Here is a 17,259-nt window from a genome sequence, read left to right on the forward strand (position 1 = left end):
TAGGGACATTGATCGATATAAAGTACGATAAGATTTTAATTGAAAAATATTCTGCAAAGGTAGGTTGAGAGTATTTGCTTTAATAGAGAGAAAATACTTCTGTTAATTCAAATAAAGTGAAAGTACTATTTGAACAAAAGCCTATTGAGCGCGCAACATTAGCAAACAGCTGGCAACGCTCTTCAACCTGCTTCTCAAATCAGTGCGGTCACACTCAAATCAAGTGGCAGCACTGCAGCCAGGGTTGCGCTGGAACTTGCAAACAATGTCAATCGCTATCGGCAGTCAGAGCAGGTTGAGAAACCATTATAAAATAGCAAAAATTAAAGTGAGATGACGCGAAAAATAAAATCGTCATAAAAATAATTTTAGAAAATAATAATAATAATAGTATGTAACGACGCGCAAACGACAATGATAAAACGGTGCAATTGCTAAACGAAATAGAGTCAAAAACGAGAACAAATACTGCGCAGCATAAAAATCCAGCTTCAGGAAAAGAGTCATAAAAATCGATTCTCCAACAAAAAGTCACAGTCCACACAGTCAAGAAACGGCCAAGAGGGAGACTTTTCGCGCGGGCGTCGGTGGAGCGCCCAGTGCTTGTGTCTTTTTTTCTCTCTTCTTTTTCGCCTGCTTACTTGCCAAAAGTCCAGCGAAGACTCTGCGTGTTCGTGTATGTGTGTGCGTGCGCGCCTTATATTTGTCTGCAAAAACAAAATCAAATGCAGGATAAACTAATCAACGTAATTAGGAGACAACAGTAATATAATTTAAGGCAAATATTTAAACGTCTGCCCAAATAATAACGCGTGCAAATACAGTAGAATTCCAGCACACACCAGCCACAACAATAATAAAAATAATAATAGTGTCTACATATGTGAGTGTGTGTGCGTGTGTGTATTTGTGTAATAAATAGCGCAAGTCAAGAATGAAATGGAAACAGCTCCCCCACTACATGACGTACCTCTGCTACAATAACAAGAACAACAACAACAAATACAGCTATAGCTCCATTTACAGTTACTTTTAGGCGTGTCCGTGGCGCTAATTGAAACGCTCACTATTCCAGGCTCTCTAGCGCCCATCCTGACCCTCGCCTTTGTGACTCACCTGCCAGCCAAACAAAATATATTAGATTGCGTGCCACACACATAATTCTCAGCGGGCTCAATAAAAAAGTGAAAAAAATACGAAATATCAGCGAACTAAAATAACAAGAATACCGTCCCAGCCATATCCCTTTATGCGTATATATATATATGTATATGTATTGAGTTTTGGTGGTTGCATGATTCACCCACTGAACTACTCAAAGCATAGGCGTCAAAGCGTCTAATTAAAAGTGAGAGTATATATATATTAAGAAGGCCTACAAGATGTCAAGTGATAAGATCAAAGTTGCTGTGCGGGTGCGACCCTTCAATCGGCGCGGTAAGTAATATTGAAAATAAAAAAAAAAAAATAAAAAAAACGGTAAAGCTAAAGCCAAGTACCCAGCGGTCTGCGTCTATGCAGTAGCTGGCAGGGCTTCCTTTCAGCTTTGTCTCTTTTGTCTGCGCTGCAATCAATAATGCATAAGTCAGCTGAATGTACATATGTACTCATACATATATATGTATGTATGTATGTTTCTCTATATACATATATTTATATGTGTGTTGTATACCTCTATAAAGTGTGCTTGTGCTCGGACTTTATTTTTGGGGATAACAAAATTTGCATAGAGGCGCGAGCTTAGCTGTTTTTCTTTGCCCTTGCTTAGGGTATGACGGAGCAGCACAAACAAGTGTGTGTGTGTGTGTGTGTAGGTGTGATTACAAGTGTATTATAAGTAGCACAACATATACAAATAAGCTATATAGTTTATGGCTCTGTGTGGGGTGTTTGGAGTATCTAGAAGTATTTGCCTCTATCCTACTACTACTATTTTTCCACTCAAACTAATCTCTTCCGTTTTCAAGCTATCCTAATGTAATTTGGTGTAGGCTCATTGTATTGTGATGTTGACTGCTTATGTATTGTACTTTACAGATGACTGTACAGTATAAACCTTCTAAAACGTAAACTGGAGCATGCTTGACTAATCGTCGAATCAATATATGTGATTCGGCTGGACTTAAATATATATTATATACTGAAACAAAGAAACATATATAAATATATATAGAACTATATATAATATACTCGAAATATACATTATATGCTGGAACTTTATATCTTCAATACTTGGTCTTAGCCAAGTTAATCTCTTATATGTTAGCAAAAATCTTGAGAAAACCTTGACAAATATAAATATGTTTGTGGCCGTTAGCACTATTAAAATTATATAAATACATAAAAGTTGGGGTTTTTCCTTAAAATATACATATTTGATAAACTTAAATACTTGGAGCTTTACTAACTTTTGAAATGTGGGCGATTTATCATCGGTATTTGCTATATTTAGTATAGAAAAGTTTATATGCCGGAAGTAAAGCTTTAAGAAGTGTTAGTCATATATCAACTAGGGTATTTCGACTTCGTTGGCCCTTCAGTATAGATGGGTTTTGCGTTCTTGTTTCTCATGCAAATGCTGTTTCCTTTGCAAAGGTCGCCTCGTTTTTCAATGCAACGCCAGCAACTTTTGTTTTGTTTTTTTTTTTTTTTTTTGCAATGGCCAGCCTTGCAGAGCGTCTAACTGACTGGCTAACTGACTGAGTGAGTGAGTGACTGACTGGCTGTCGTAACAAACGCTTTACATTTCCAGCTAATTTTTCATGAGGTGAAACTGACGACGCGAGTGTTGCAAGTGCTGCAAGCAAAGCAAAGCAAAGCACAGCAAAGGCAATTGCAAATATATATAAAAGCCAAACATCGCGTTTCCACTTGGCCAATGTCAACGGCGATCATTCATTTGGCTTATCCATGACTCACACACATACTCAGACACACACTCACTCACACACACACACAGTCAGTAGGCAATGCAACGGAAATGTGGACTCTATGGGGGGAGGGAGACTCTGCAGCGGCATTCAATTTGCGCCCCTTTGGCAAGTGGAAGTCATTTGCCATTTGCCATTTACTTTTCGCATGTGTTTTTTATTTTTTTTACTTTATTATTTTGTATTCTGTATTTTGTCATGTTTTGTGTATCGCTGGTTCCTTTTGCTCTGCTTCCATCTGCTGCTATTTCCACTCACACTCACACAGTCACTTCTTTATGTGGGGCCGCTTTATGTCATGTCCCCCTCTATGCGCTTGATTCACTCTCAAGTCATGGGAGAGAGAGAGAGCGAATATGTGTGTGTACATGTGTGAATGTGTGAATGTCCGATTGATAAGCGGAACAAGGTACATTCATACATAGTTATGCGCGTCACTCTTATCGGCCTGTTGATAAGGACTGATATACACGCATATTTGTACTATTAATATTTAGTATTATATACTATATAGTCATATTTATTACACACGTAATCGCTTAGTTTTTCCCATCAATTTTTTTTGTAATTAATTTGCTTTTGACATCTTACGCATCGTTCCGCTTTTCGGCCATATTGCTGTTGACGACCTCTTCATAAGTCACACAGCGTAAAGTAAAAACTTTATAGAAACATACACACATACACATAATTCACAGCAAACACACACACACACACAGACACAGACACACATTGAGGTAACGCAAACAGTTGCGCTTGAAATGAAGTCACAGCGCGAAAGCAACCAAAAAGCTTAACCTGTTTTTCCCTGCCTGCTGACCAAATGTCTATCCAAATCTCTCTATGTGTGTGTGTGTGTTTGAGTGTGCGTTGGTGTGTATATGTTAATTTCAACATTGTACAATGGCAAACGCGTCTGCCACAGTTTCAGGTTAAGTTGAAGAAATGTCCAAATCAACTGAACTGAACAGCGAATCAAAACGCTTCAGCCTCAGCTGGCCAACTGACCAAAACTCAATTCACTATTGGGGGCAGCCCATCAAATAATTTATGGCAATCCACTGTTACGGCCAACACACACACAGAGAGAGAGGGAGAGAGAGACGCACAGAAGCCACAACAACTCGTTGATGGGCTCTGTTGATGTGTGTCCTTTGTGGTTTCTCCAACATTCTCGATATCTCAACTCTGGCTGCTCTGCCCCGGCCTGGCCTTTGGCCAATGTCCTGCGTGTCATGTCGGCTTTGGTTTTGCAAGGGAAGTGACTGTTGTGTGTATGTGTGTGTGTTTTGTATGCACGCAGATGTTAGCCATGTGCATGTAAAGTACAGTAAAGCCTGGCCAAGGCAAATCACTTCTCGTGAAACGTTTACAAACTTGATTTGAGGTCATATAAATATATTAGAGTACAATTTATTAAACATCTAGAAAACTTGTTACACTATCCACTAAATTTCTTTCGGTGAGCTGCCTGTGTGCTCAGTTGGAACAATGCCCCAGTAGAGTTTATATACAGCTATGTTTAATAATTCATAATATAGGTCTACCCATCGACCTGTTTCGAGGGAGTTGGGCGAAATGTGTACCAGACTTGACTTGAATATGTATGTGCTACTTATACTAGAGAGCCACACAACAAATGACATGTCTTTAGCTATTCTAGTTTACGAGTTCGATGAGGTTGAATAGAGAAATAGGCCCATCAATATGCTATAACTAGTCAGCGCTTACAGCAAGTGGGAGCTATTCAACTATTAGGTAAACTACAGTTAGTTACTAATTAAGTTGAATTACTAATCTCTAATGGCTTCACTGTACTTTGGGCACTTTATGACCTGCATGCGGCAGGATGTCTGTTGGCCCTTTCATTGTTTGGCTCGCTTACGTGCAGAGGACAATGGCCAGCCGTGACGGGCTGAAATATTTTAGCAAATTCCACTTCTATTTTTATTGCGGTGTTTTATCCGTGTTTAGCTCTAAGTTGTAAATATTTCAGACCAGAATATTTATTGCGCTGCACGTTTTAGGCAACAGTCGGTTTTTTGTTGTAGTTGCTGTCGTTTCGGAAATTGCAATTATTTGAAAGGTTCGCGTTTTTATTTATGTACATAAAGATTGCGCTAAGGCATTGGACTTGCCATTACATACAAAGAAATATATATATATTCTCATACTATATACATATATAGTCATTTATCGCTCGATTATACAATGTACAGACATAATGTATACATGTGTATATACAATAATATTTCACTTATTGTTGGTATATTTTCGCACATATGTACGAAATCAGCCAGCAACCGGCTGTACATATCTATCATATATAAATTCTATATACATTTAGTTAATATATATATACATTTTTTTCCATTGCTATTCTGAACTCGTTATCAACCTTGGGCTGAAAATAACTTGAATTCCACTTATCATATACACATTACATGCATTATAATATATGTATATCAATTTTTATAATATTCATCTAATTCGTTTTACAGAAATTGAATTGGGTACAAAATGCATTGTCGAAATGGAGAAACAGCAAACGATTTTGCAAAATCCGCCAACATTGGAAAAGATGGAAAGGTAAGCTAATTAATCTTGGCATAGTTGTTGTTGTTGTTGTTCAGACCCCCTAACTGTTTAATTCTGATTCATGCAGAAAACAACCAAAGACATTTGCATTCGATCACTGCTTCTACTCACTGAATCCCGAAGATGACAGCTTTGCGTCACAGGAGACGGTTTTCGATTGTGTGGGACGTGATATACTGGATAATGCATTTCAGGGCTATAATGCATGCATCTTCGCCTACGGCCAGACAGGTAAGTGTATAAAGCAGTAAGACATCAACACAAACGTGACTCACAATGTCATTCTCACTCTCTCCCTCTCTCTCTCTCGCTCTCTATATGTGTTTCTCTTGATAGGCTCTGGCAAATCGTACACAATGATGGGCTCACAGGAGAACAAGGGCATTATACCGCGCCTCTGCGACAAACTCTTCTCAGCCATAGCGAACAAATCGACACCGGAACTCATGTACAAAGTGGAGGTATCCTATATGGAGATCTACAATGAGAAAGTGCACGACCTGCTCGATCCCAAGCCCAACAAGCAGTCGCTGAAGGTGCGCGAACATAATGTTATGGGCCCCTATGTGGATGGGCTGTCGCAGCTGGCAGTCACATCGTATCAGGATATAGACAACCTCATGACCGAGGGCAACAAATCGCGTACGGTGGCTGCCACCAACATGAATGCCGAATCATCGCGTTCCCATGCCGTCTTCTCAGTCGTGCTAACACAAATACTCACCGACCAGACAACCGGCGTCAGTGGAGAGAAAGTCTCGCGCATGTCTCTGGTCGATTTGGCTGGTTCCGAGCGTGCGGTCAAAACGGGCGCCGTTGGTGATCGACTCAAGGAAGGCTCCAATATCAACAAGTGAGTTATAGCTATAATGATCTCTTTATCTATCTTTGTAAACTCTGTTCCTATATGTTCTTCCAGATCCCTGACCACCCTGGGTCTGGTCATTTCCAAGCTGGCCGATCAAACCAACGGCAAGAAAGGCGGCAACGATAAATTTGTGCCCTATCGAGATTCCGTGCTGACCTGGTTGCTGAAAGACAACCTCGGCGGCAATTCCAAAACAGTTATGGTGGCCACCATTTCCCCCTCGGCAGACAACTACGAGGAGACACTGTCCACACTGCGATATGCGGATCGAGCCAAGCGCATTGTCAACCATGCTGTGGTCAATGAGGATCCCAATGCACGTATTATTCGGGAATTGCGGCACGAGGTGGAGACGTTGCGTAGCATGCTGAAGCATGCCACAGGTTCGCCCGTGGGTGATGTCCAAGACAAGTTGGCTGAGAGTGAGAATTTGATGAAGCAAATCTCGCAAACCTGGGAGGAGAAACTGGTGAAAACGGAGCGCATACAAAACGAGCGACAGCAGGCGCTGGAGCAAATGGGTATCAGTGTGCAGGCCAGTGGCATTAAGGTCGAGAAGAACAAGTACTACTTGGTCAATTTAAACGCAGATCCGTCCCTCAACGAACTCTTAGTTTACTACCTGAAGGTAGGCTCTACTTGCCTTAATATTTGAAAGTCCACTTAAGCCTTTAATTCATTCCAGGAACGCACGCTAATTGGCGGTCGCAGCATCAGTGGCCAGCAACCGGATATACAGCTGTCGGGCCTTGGCATACAGCCGGAGCATTGTGTGATCACCATCGAAGACAGCGGCTTGTTTATGGAGCCCGTGCAGGGTGCTCGCTGCTTTGTTAATGGATCTGCTGTAGTGGAGAAGACGCCCCTGCAGAATGGTGATCGTATTTTGTGGGGCAATCACCACTTTTTCCGAGTCAACTCGCCACGGATCGGCAATAATACCAGCATGTGCGCCTCGGAGCCACAGACACCAGCGCAGCTCATCGATTACAATTTTGCACGCGATGAGATAATGCAGAATGAGCTGAGCAATGATCCCATACAGACGGCAATTGCACGCCTCGAGCGGCAGCATGAGGAAGACAAACAGGTGGCGCTGGAGAAACAGCGACAGGAGTACGAACGTCAATTCCAGCAATTGCGTAATATACTCTCGCCCAGCACACCTTACGCACCGTATGCGCCCTACGATCCGCTACGCATGGGCAAGGTAACGCCCAATACGCCCACCTCGCAAATGAGAGTGGAGAAATGGGCACAGGTAAGAGTTGAAAATAAACTTCGATATATGTATGTGTATGACTACAAATTATCTCTGCATTTAGGAACGTGATGAAATGTTCAGACGTTCGTTGGGTCAGCTAAAAACCGACATTATGCGAGCCAATTCGCTGGTGCAGGAGGCCAACTTTCTGGCCGAGGAAATGGAGAAGAAAACCAAATTCTCGGTGACCTTGCAAATTCCGCCAGCAAATTTGAGTCCAAATCGACGGCGTGGAGCCTTTGTCAGCGAACCCGCAATTCTGGTGAAGCGCACAAATTCGGGCAGCCAAATCTGGAGCATGGAGAAGCTGGAGAACAAACTGATAGACATGCGTGAGATGTACCAGGAGCACAAGGAGCGCATACTTAACGGACTGGTGCGTGGCTATTCATTTACTGCATCACATTTTCCATTTTTTTGTCTCTCGTACTAACCATGAAACTTTGTGTATAATTCGCACACGCATTCAATTAACCCTTGATACAGCCCCTTATCGAGACATTCTCAGATGATGAATTCGATGACAAGGTAATTTATAAGTCCCCACTCCATGAAACACACAATCTAGTCATAACATAACCAATCGAAGTCCATTGACGTATATACTTTAAACTTATGCTGTGTTGCATTTGCAGGACGAGGACAGCGGCAAGCCACAGGATCCGTTCTACGAGTCGCAGGAGAATCACAATCTCATTGGTGTGGCCAATGTCTACTTGGAAGTGCTGTTCCACGATGTCAAGCTGGACTATCATACGCCCATCATTAGTCAACAGGGCGAGGTGGCAGGTCGTCTGCAGGTGGAAATTCAACGTGTTGCTGGCCAAATGCCGCAGGATCGGATGTGCGAATCGGTGTCGGAGACCTCGTCGGCAGATTCGCGAGATGAATACGATGATCCCGTGGATCCGATGGCCAATCAAATCACTTGCCGAGTGACCATCAAATGCGCCTCCGGACTGCCGCTGTCGCTATCCAACTTTGTCTTTTGCCAGTACACGTTCTGGGGCCACCAGGAGGTGGTGGTGCCTGTGATCAATGCCGAATCGACAACGCATGACCAGAATATGGTATTCAAATTCGAGCACACTAAAGACTTCACGGTTAACATCAACGAGGAGTTCTTGGAGCATTGCATCGAGGGCGCACTTTCCATTGAGGTCTGGGGACATCGTAGTGCTGGCTTCTCCAAGTCCAAGGGCTGGGAGGTAGAGCAGCAACAGGCCAAGGCACGATCCCTTGTCGATCGCTGGGCGGAACTCTCGCGTAAAATCGAGCTGTGGGTGGAAATACACGAGCTAAACGACAACGGCGAGTACTCACCCGTGGAGGTTACCAACCGCAATGAGGTTCTCACCGGAGGCATCTACCAGCTGCGCCAGGGTCAGCAGCGTCGTGTCAATGTGCGGGTCAAGCCAGTGCAGAACTCTGGCACATTGCCCATCATCTGTCAGTCGATAGTCAACGTGGCCATCGGCAGTGTGACTGTGCGTTCACGGTTACAGCGACCGCTGGACTCCTACCAGGAGGAGGATCTGACAGTGCTGCGCGAAAAGTGGAGCGAGGCGCTGGGTCGCCGTCGCCAATACTTGGATCAGCAAATACAGATGCTTATCAAGAAGGAGGAGAAGAACGAGCAGGAACGCGAACGCGAGCTTAGCCTGGTGCATCAGTGGGTCTCGCTGACCGAGGAGCGCAATGCCGTGCTGGTGCCGGCACCTGGATCAGGCATACCAGGCGCTCCCGCCTCCTGGGATCCACCCGCTGGCATGGAGCCGCATGTGCCCGTGCTGTTTCTCAATCTAAACGGCGATGATCTCTCCGCGCAAAATACAAACGATGAGCTGTCCATAGCGGGCATCAATTCCATTCTCTCCAAGGAGCATGGCCACAGATTCTATACCCTGCAAATTCTGCAGCATCTCGACAAGGATGTGTGCTGCGTGGCCAGCTGGGACTCGTCCATGCACGACAGTCAAGCGCTGAACCGCGTGACCGAAGCCAACGAACGCATCTATCTAATATTGCGCACCACAGTGCGTCTATCGCATCCGGCGCCCATGGATCTGGTGCTGCGCAAGCGTCTCAGCATAAACATCAAAAAAGGACAGACTCTAACCGACCGACTGAAGAAGTTCCGGCTGGTGCGCGGCGAGAATGCGATTTGGCAGAGCGGCGTCACCTACGAAGTGGTGTCAAATATACCCAAGGCCTCTGAGGAGCTGGAGGATCGCGAATCACTCGCACAGCTAGCAGCTAGTGGCGATGACTGTTCCGCTTGCGATGGCGAGACCTATATAGGTGAGCAATTCATTTATAGAGTGAATAAGTTCATATTCATATTTTATTTTATTTTCGCAGAGAAATACACGCGTGGCGTGTCGGCTGTGGAGAGCATATTGATCTTGGATCGCTTGCGCCAAAGCGTGGCCGTCAAGGAACTGGAGACGGCGCACGGACAGCCGCTCTCGATGCGCAAGACAGTCAGTGTGCCGAACTTCTCGCAGGTATGTGATGGCGCCTAAGCAGAAGCATTCGCAACAGCTCAAAGTGCTAAGCTTTCTCGTGCCTTTTGTGCTTACACCTTGCCACCCCAAGCAGCCGCTAGCAAAATTTTAACTTGTACAATTTACAAATATTTGACTAAAAACCGCAATTCTTTCTCTTTTCACAATCTCTATGCGCTTTCACCAAAAATCTAACTAATATATCTAACCCAACAAAAATTATGTTGTTCACACCGCACACTAAAAATATCAAATTTCAAAACTAACCAAAATTTGGCGCGCCTAACCAAACTGCAATTGTATATTGATGTTATCTAAAAAAAAAAAAAAAAAAAAAAAAAATCTATATGTTTGTGCGTGTACATATTTAACTGCCCTGTGCTGTGTATACAACATCAAAAAACTAAACGCTTTTCACTGCGCACACAGACGGTCAAAGAAACCACCACAACCGGGAGTGTAAGTAATCTGTGTGCAATGTACTCGAAACACTATGTAAACTATGCTTTCTAGAGATAATTGCAATACTTTTCCTCAACTACTTTCGGCAATCTCTATGTGTGTGCCTCTCTCTCTGTGTGCGTGTGTGTGTGTGTGTTTGTATCTCTCTCTATTTGTTTTCGTTTCGTATTTTGTTTATATTTGTATTTCCTGCTCCCAAGATTTGTTTGTGCGCGTTCGCCAGTTGTGTTTGGCTTAATTTGATTCTCATTATGATTTTTGATTTGTTTTACTTTATTTATTTTTTATTTTCAACATTCTTTTCATATACGTTTGTTAAATAACATTTGTTATGAATATGCTAAATTAAATACACGCTATTTGTGATGCTAAGAAACTCATGAATAAAATTATGCAGATCATGCGCTTCGATGCCTCCATGGAGTCGCTGCTCAATGTGGGTCGCTCCGAGTCCTTTGCGGATCTCAACAACACAGCGCTGGGCAACAAATTCACACCAGGTATATTATTTGATATTATATGCTTATCTATTTATGCTGTTTACTTAACTAATGGACCACGCCTTGTTCTGCAGCACACAGCGGCGCCGGCGGAGCAGGAGCTGCAGGCGTTGGCAACGGTGGCATTATACGCAATCGGCATAGCTTTGGCGGCAAGGGCAGCAGCGACGACTCCCCAGGGAAAGCCTTCGGCATTGGTATGTATATAGAAATGCCAGTCTGGCATATAGCGAAAGCTATAAACAACAATTTTATTTCGAAACTCACCTTTAATTTTGAGCAACTTTTTCCAAACGTTTACAAAAAAAAAACCATATAATCAAAACTAATTTTTGTATCACTACATACATATAATCTCTAACTATAAACAAACTATATATACTATATAGTATTTTTTGCTTATGCGCAGCAACTCAAAAAAACCAAAATCAAAATCAATTTAAAGTGCGATCTAGTTGCTGTCATGCCTTAGAGCAAGGGATTTATCTTTGTTTACGTACATACAATATATATCTGTATATTTCCCTTTGAAAATTGTAATAATTAGCCTTGATTTGATAAGAAGTATATACATATATATATATATATCTAGCGTACTCTATTATGTATTCGTATTCGTATAACTTGTAGCTGACTTGTACTGACAGTTGACTATAACAAGATAAATCCTTTAAACCAAACTGCTTTTAATATACATTATGCCCAAGCAACGAAAAACAAAAAACAAAACAAAAATGATTTAAATGCAATTAATGCTTCCAAACTTGTTTCTAAAGTTCAACTTTTGGCTTTTGCTTCAATGCAACACAATAGCAACAACTCTAAACAACAACAAGTAACACAACCACTCGAACTGTTTCGCAACGAGTTCCAGATGCACATTACTCTTACTCTTCACCTGAGCTCCATGCAATTCATCCAGAGCTTATCATATAAATTGACATACCTACATCAATACTGATTGTCCCACATACATATATACATGCAGACAGGCATACATATCCATCATTTGACGCTCTCACATATTTAACACCAACACACGCTCAGATCTCTATCTATTTATTATGTATAACTCGTATGTATGTCTGGTTCTACTTTCATATGTCATATAATGTACTCTCTTCTGTGCTTTCTCAACAACTTGAAACAAATTTGCAAAAACAATTTTGACTATCGTTCAAAATAAAAATATATATACAAAAATATATATTCAAACACACACAGGCGCTATACTGTCAGGTAAAGGCTGGCCCCAATGTAAAGTGCATAAATATAAGATTGATTGAAAATACATTAATTGTTAGTTGGCGTTTCAGTTTGTCTGTTGTTCACACAAACACACACTCATACACACATAGACACATGCAGTCGCACAGTCAGCCATGATCGCAAAGAACACAAGTTAAACATAAATGTTGAACTCATTTAATGTACCATATACCATATGTAATACCCATAATAACTTCCATCATTTTAGCGCCAGGGAGTTGTGTATTTAGTACTACGAATTTAGTTAGTAATTTTGTAGTATTATTGTTAGTTCTGTAACGTTAGCTCTCATTCCCCTCAAAAATAGTAAAATAAAACGACATCTCGTATCATTCAAATACCAAAAAAAAAAAAAAAAACCAAAAAAAACTCTTGACAGTACTACATACATTATTCATTGTATTTCTTTCATTCCTCAACCACAAATCGAAATCTCTCTCATGCAAATCCTAACACCAACAACTCTTGACATTATTAACATCTTACATATAATCATATATGTTGCATTCATTGTATTTCGATTTGCTCATTCATTCTATACACTCACACCTACACAATAACTCCCTCTATATCTGTCTCTGTGTCTTCCAATTTACCCCTATTTGGCGCACCATTCACAGCAGCGCACGCATAGCACGATTTTCGAGCAATCAATTTGTTGACCTAGTTCCATATATATAGCTATTATTCTTAGTAATTCTTATTATCTAGTTAGTGTTTGTGTTGCATTTGTGTGGCGAACTAGTTGCCCGTTGTTCAGCTAGTGCGTTACGTTCTTCTTTTTCGTTTAGTTTTGATTTGTTTTGTTTATCTATTGTATCGCTCATCGAATCTTGTTTGAATCATTGTAACTAAACATACAAAACTACATAATCATTGTCTTCCTTGATACCCGTGGAATGCAGCGCGTCCAACATTTTTGAATCTCAATTTGAACTTGAACACATTGAGAATTGCGCCAACGAAACGTATGTGGTTTGTCTAGCTCTAAGCTGTAGCTAACCTAAAGTTATCCCAGCAGACACTGACTAATCCTTTGCTCTTCTATTCATACAGCATCGCCGGCTACGAGCAAGCTGCTGGGCATGCGCATGACTACGCTGCACGAGGAGCCGCTGGGCGGCCATCGGTCGCTGGATGAGGAGCCCGAGGATAGCTACAGCGATTCGGAATATGCCGCCGAGTATGAGCAGGAGCGGCAGCAGAACAAAAGCCTGGCCACACGCTCCCGGCTAACTGCCTCCAAGACCATGGACTCGTTCATGGACGTCAGCAGTCATTCCAGTCAGAGCTACTTGAGCTACACATCCAGCGCCAATGCGAATATGAAGCACTTAACTGGTCTGACCACGCTCAGCATGAGCTCGTCCACCAGCAGCGGCTACGGCTCTCAGGCGGTATCCTGCAATAATCTAAGCAATGAGGATATTACCTCCATGCGCTCCATGAGCATTGATGAGACGCCAGGTGAGTGCTGAGCATATACATACAAAGTATATATATATATACATAAGTAAGGTTTATACGAACTGGTTAGGCTGGGTACATCTACATATGCTTCTCTTTCGTTTTTTGAAAATTCCACTTGAAGTGCTGCTTAAATTGACTCGAGTTTCGTTTCGAACCCATTTTGAAATTTTTTTGTGAAAATCCTGAAACTCCTTAAACCCCTCTTCAAATGTAAAATTAGTGCAAAAGTGCTTCAAGTATTTAAACAAAATTCAGTTCTATAAAACAAAATTAAGCGAAACACTCAACAGCAAGGATTACACATTCATTTAACATATCAATCACACAATATCAATATCAATCTCATGGAACGGACATCTGTTACACACACCTGTACTATATATGTCTATTGCTTATAGATTTCGAGCGAAACAATTCCAACTCGCCGCCAAATCGACAGCCGCGCGTCAATCCCTTCCTCAAGGACATGCCAAAAGCCAAAACGCACGAAATTGAGACCAGGAAACTGCAACAAGTGGCCACGCATCCGTTGGAGCTGCCCAAAGAAAATGCACAAAGCGACGAGGAATGCGAGCAGCAGCTGCAAGCCAATAACAACAACGTGGACAACGGCAAGGTGAGCCAGGAGCAGCAGCAGTTGGTAGTGGAGCAGCAACCGGAGATGCCTGTAGACGAGCAAATCACAGACAATCAGAATGGTAACAAAATGGAGCAGGAGGCAGTGGAGCAGCAGTTGGAGGGCGATGGCATTGTCAAGGAGCAGCTGCCAGCGGGCAAAGTAATGCGGCGCAAGAAGTCATCAACGCAACCACCGAGCAATGGTGGCGACAGCAGCAATAACAACAACAACAACAGTAGCAACAGCAATCACACAAGCCAAGTGACACGCAACAACAACCTGCAACGCGCCTCGGTGGCCAAAATGGAGGGCTTGGGCGCCTATTTGGATGCGAATGCCAGCCTCATGTCGAGCAGCACAGAGGTCGAAGGTGTGTATCATAGAAATGAAAGCAAAATACGGACGCGTTCTTTTATTATTCCGTTCTGTTAATAGATGAAGGCAAGGATGCGGATGTGACGCTACCTGAATGGATTGTGGTGGGTGAATCGGTGCTTATACGTCCGTATAATACCAGCGGCGTGATTAGCTTTGTGGGCACCACACACTTCCAGCCAGGCGCCTGGATCGGCGTTGAGCTGGACACGCCCACGGGCAAGAATGATGGCACCGTGCAGGGTATACAGTACTTCCAGTGCAAGCCGAAGCATGGCATCTTCGTGCGTGCCGACAAATTGCTTCTGGACAAGCGGGGCAGGGCAATGCGCGCCTACAAGGCGGCCGAGAAGAGCAACAGCATTAGCAAAGGTGGGCAGCAAGGCGATATACAATATAGGCGGCGTTGACTCACCCTTACTATTTTGCAGAGATGAGCACCTCTATGAGCAGCTCAATGACGCGATCGAAGAGCCGTGGCGAATCGCTAAATGTGTCAGCGCGCAAATGATTGTATCCGAAATGTTCGCATCAGCTGCAGCGTTGGACTAATTGCAGGCAATCGACGTTGGTTAGCAAAGGAGTGAATACGACTGCAGGGGCAGCAACAACAACGACTGCAACTCCTACAACCTGCCACAGATTGCGTGCAACCAGCAGCGCTGCCGATGCGAACAGGCACGGCAAGAAGTGTTATGCGAATCGACGTTCGACGGCCTTCTAAGGTCGCCAACGTTTCTAGATCGTCCAGCAACGAAACAATGCGGAGCATTAACCAATCCATACACCACGCTAGCTTAACTTAACTATCGATTGCACCATATGCCGCAGTTATACACACAAACCCCCCCACACACAGCACACCTAATCGGACGCTTTGATATGTAGAGTTATACGACGGTGTCTACGGCGACTCTAACTAGCAATTGAAAGAAAAGAAAAAAAAAAAAAAAAAACAAAATTAGATAAGTGGTCGAGCCGTTCTTCAGCCAGCTGCTCGACTCGCTCTTAATGGATTAACTAAGCAAAACAAAGCGTTTGCGTAGTTGCATTAACCAAGTGCAATACCACAAAAACTTTGGATCTATAGACACTTAGTTTAATATCGTAGCTTATAATTATGTTCGTTCGTGTCTGCGTGAATGTTTCCTAATGACGATTATTATTTTTCAATTCAATTGGTTGCGTTCTCCATAGTTAATTGATCTTTGTTGCTTTTTGATAAAGCAAGAATTCGATTCTGAAACTATATATTTATATTTTTTAATATATATATATATGTACGTATATTTTTGTACCGGTTGATTAATTGATTGCCTAGTTTAGTTAAATTGTTTTTTGTATGTACGAAACTTTACTTTATATATTTTTATATCTTGATCTATATATCAATGTGACTTGGTTAATACTACTATGAGCTTATTTTTATTGTTATGGACTGTATTAAAAATATATGAAATCAGTTGTATATAAATATTTATGCTGTAAGTTTTACCAGACATGCAATACTTTTTCTCTATCTCTATATATATAGATATGTATATCTCCCCTTTGATTGAGCTCACATTTTATTTAGCGCATTTATCTATATATATACATACATATATATGTACCGACAGGAAACCAATACAATATTAGTATATAATAACATATTCCATGTATGCTGCAAGAGAGGCGATTCAAGATTAAGGAATTAAACACTTAATGAATTAATCTTGTATCTTGTTTTCGAGAACAAGAAGCTTGGCATATATGTTAATTGTATTATTTGATGTGATGTATTTATAATTTTTTCCATTTATATGTATATTTAAATAAACTTCATTTTGCTATACACATTTCGGTTTTGTTTATTTCTATTCTCTCTCTTAATTTGCTAATCGATGTGCAATATTTAAGTATTATTAGTTTTATAAATATACATATATCTACATATATCGATCAATGTTGAAGGTTGTGCGACTATGTTTGTGAACCATTAACCAAACACTGATACAGAATGAAAGGCTTGCGTTAGTCCAACAGATTGTGAAAAACGTGAAAATAACAAAATGAAAATGAAGCAATAATTGCGTTAAATATTCAATTTTATGTTTAAGATAAATCTATATATTAACAAAAATAAAGTGAAATATGTATATGGAATGATAAACAACAGCAAACCGGCTGACGAAACGTTTGTACGTAAACGTATCCATCCATCCAACAACCAAGACATCCAAGACACTCCAAACTGAGTCTGAGATAAATTGCAATTTACAAACAATAAAAAAAAAAATATGAAAAAAAAAACAAAAAATATTTAACTACAACCGACAACAAGCGATTTACACTTAGATACCAAAATTCAAAACCGAATGACTAAATATTGAGTTCAAGAAGTTGAAGAAGAAGAGT

General features: G+C 41.7%; 1 protein-coding gene across 5 annotated transcripts; it reads left to right on the top strand.

The window, feature by feature from the left end:
* The first annotated feature begins 254 nt into the window (after nucleotides 1–254).
* Nucleotides 255–16,698, top strand: Khc-73 (Kinesin heavy chain 73). 5 transcript variants are annotated; one of them, XM_018009896.2, is made up of 19 exons: nucleotides 255–1,437; nucleotides 5,432–5,519; nucleotides 5,596–5,759; nucleotides 5,865–6,381; nucleotides 6,448–7,024; nucleotides 7,082–7,657; nucleotides 7,722–8,036; nucleotides 8,147–8,188; nucleotides 8,296–9,961; nucleotides 10,022–10,167; nucleotides 10,597–10,626; nucleotides 11,027–11,129; nucleotides 11,204–11,326; nucleotides 12,354–12,368; nucleotides 13,304–13,366; nucleotides 13,455–13,865; nucleotides 14,267–14,857; nucleotides 14,923–15,234; nucleotides 15,294–16,698. In XM_018009896.2, the coding sequence occupies exons 1-19, from the start codon at nucleotides 1,383–1,385 to the stop codon at nucleotides 15,371–15,373; spliced, it is 5,874 nt and encodes a 1,957-aa protein (XP_017865385.1). In that variant the 5' UTR covers nucleotides 255–1,382; the 3' UTR covers nucleotides 15,374–16,698. The 5 variants fall into 5 exon arrangements, with proteins under 5 accessions (XP_017865385.1, XP_017865386.1, XP_089327651.1 ...); XM_018009897.2 differs by lacking the exon at nucleotides 12,354–12,368; XM_089471525.1 differs by lacking the exon at nucleotides 8,147–8,188.
* Nucleotides 16,699–17,259: the final 561 nt, after the last annotated feature.

Source organism: Drosophila arizonae, chromosome 5 (assembly GCF_054131065.1).
Source record: "Drosophila arizonae isolate 15081-1271.41 chromosome 5, UAZ_ARI_1.0, whole genome shotgun sequence".
Lineage (NCBI taxonomy): Eukaryota > Metazoa > Arthropoda > Insecta > Diptera > Drosophilidae > Drosophila > Drosophila arizonae.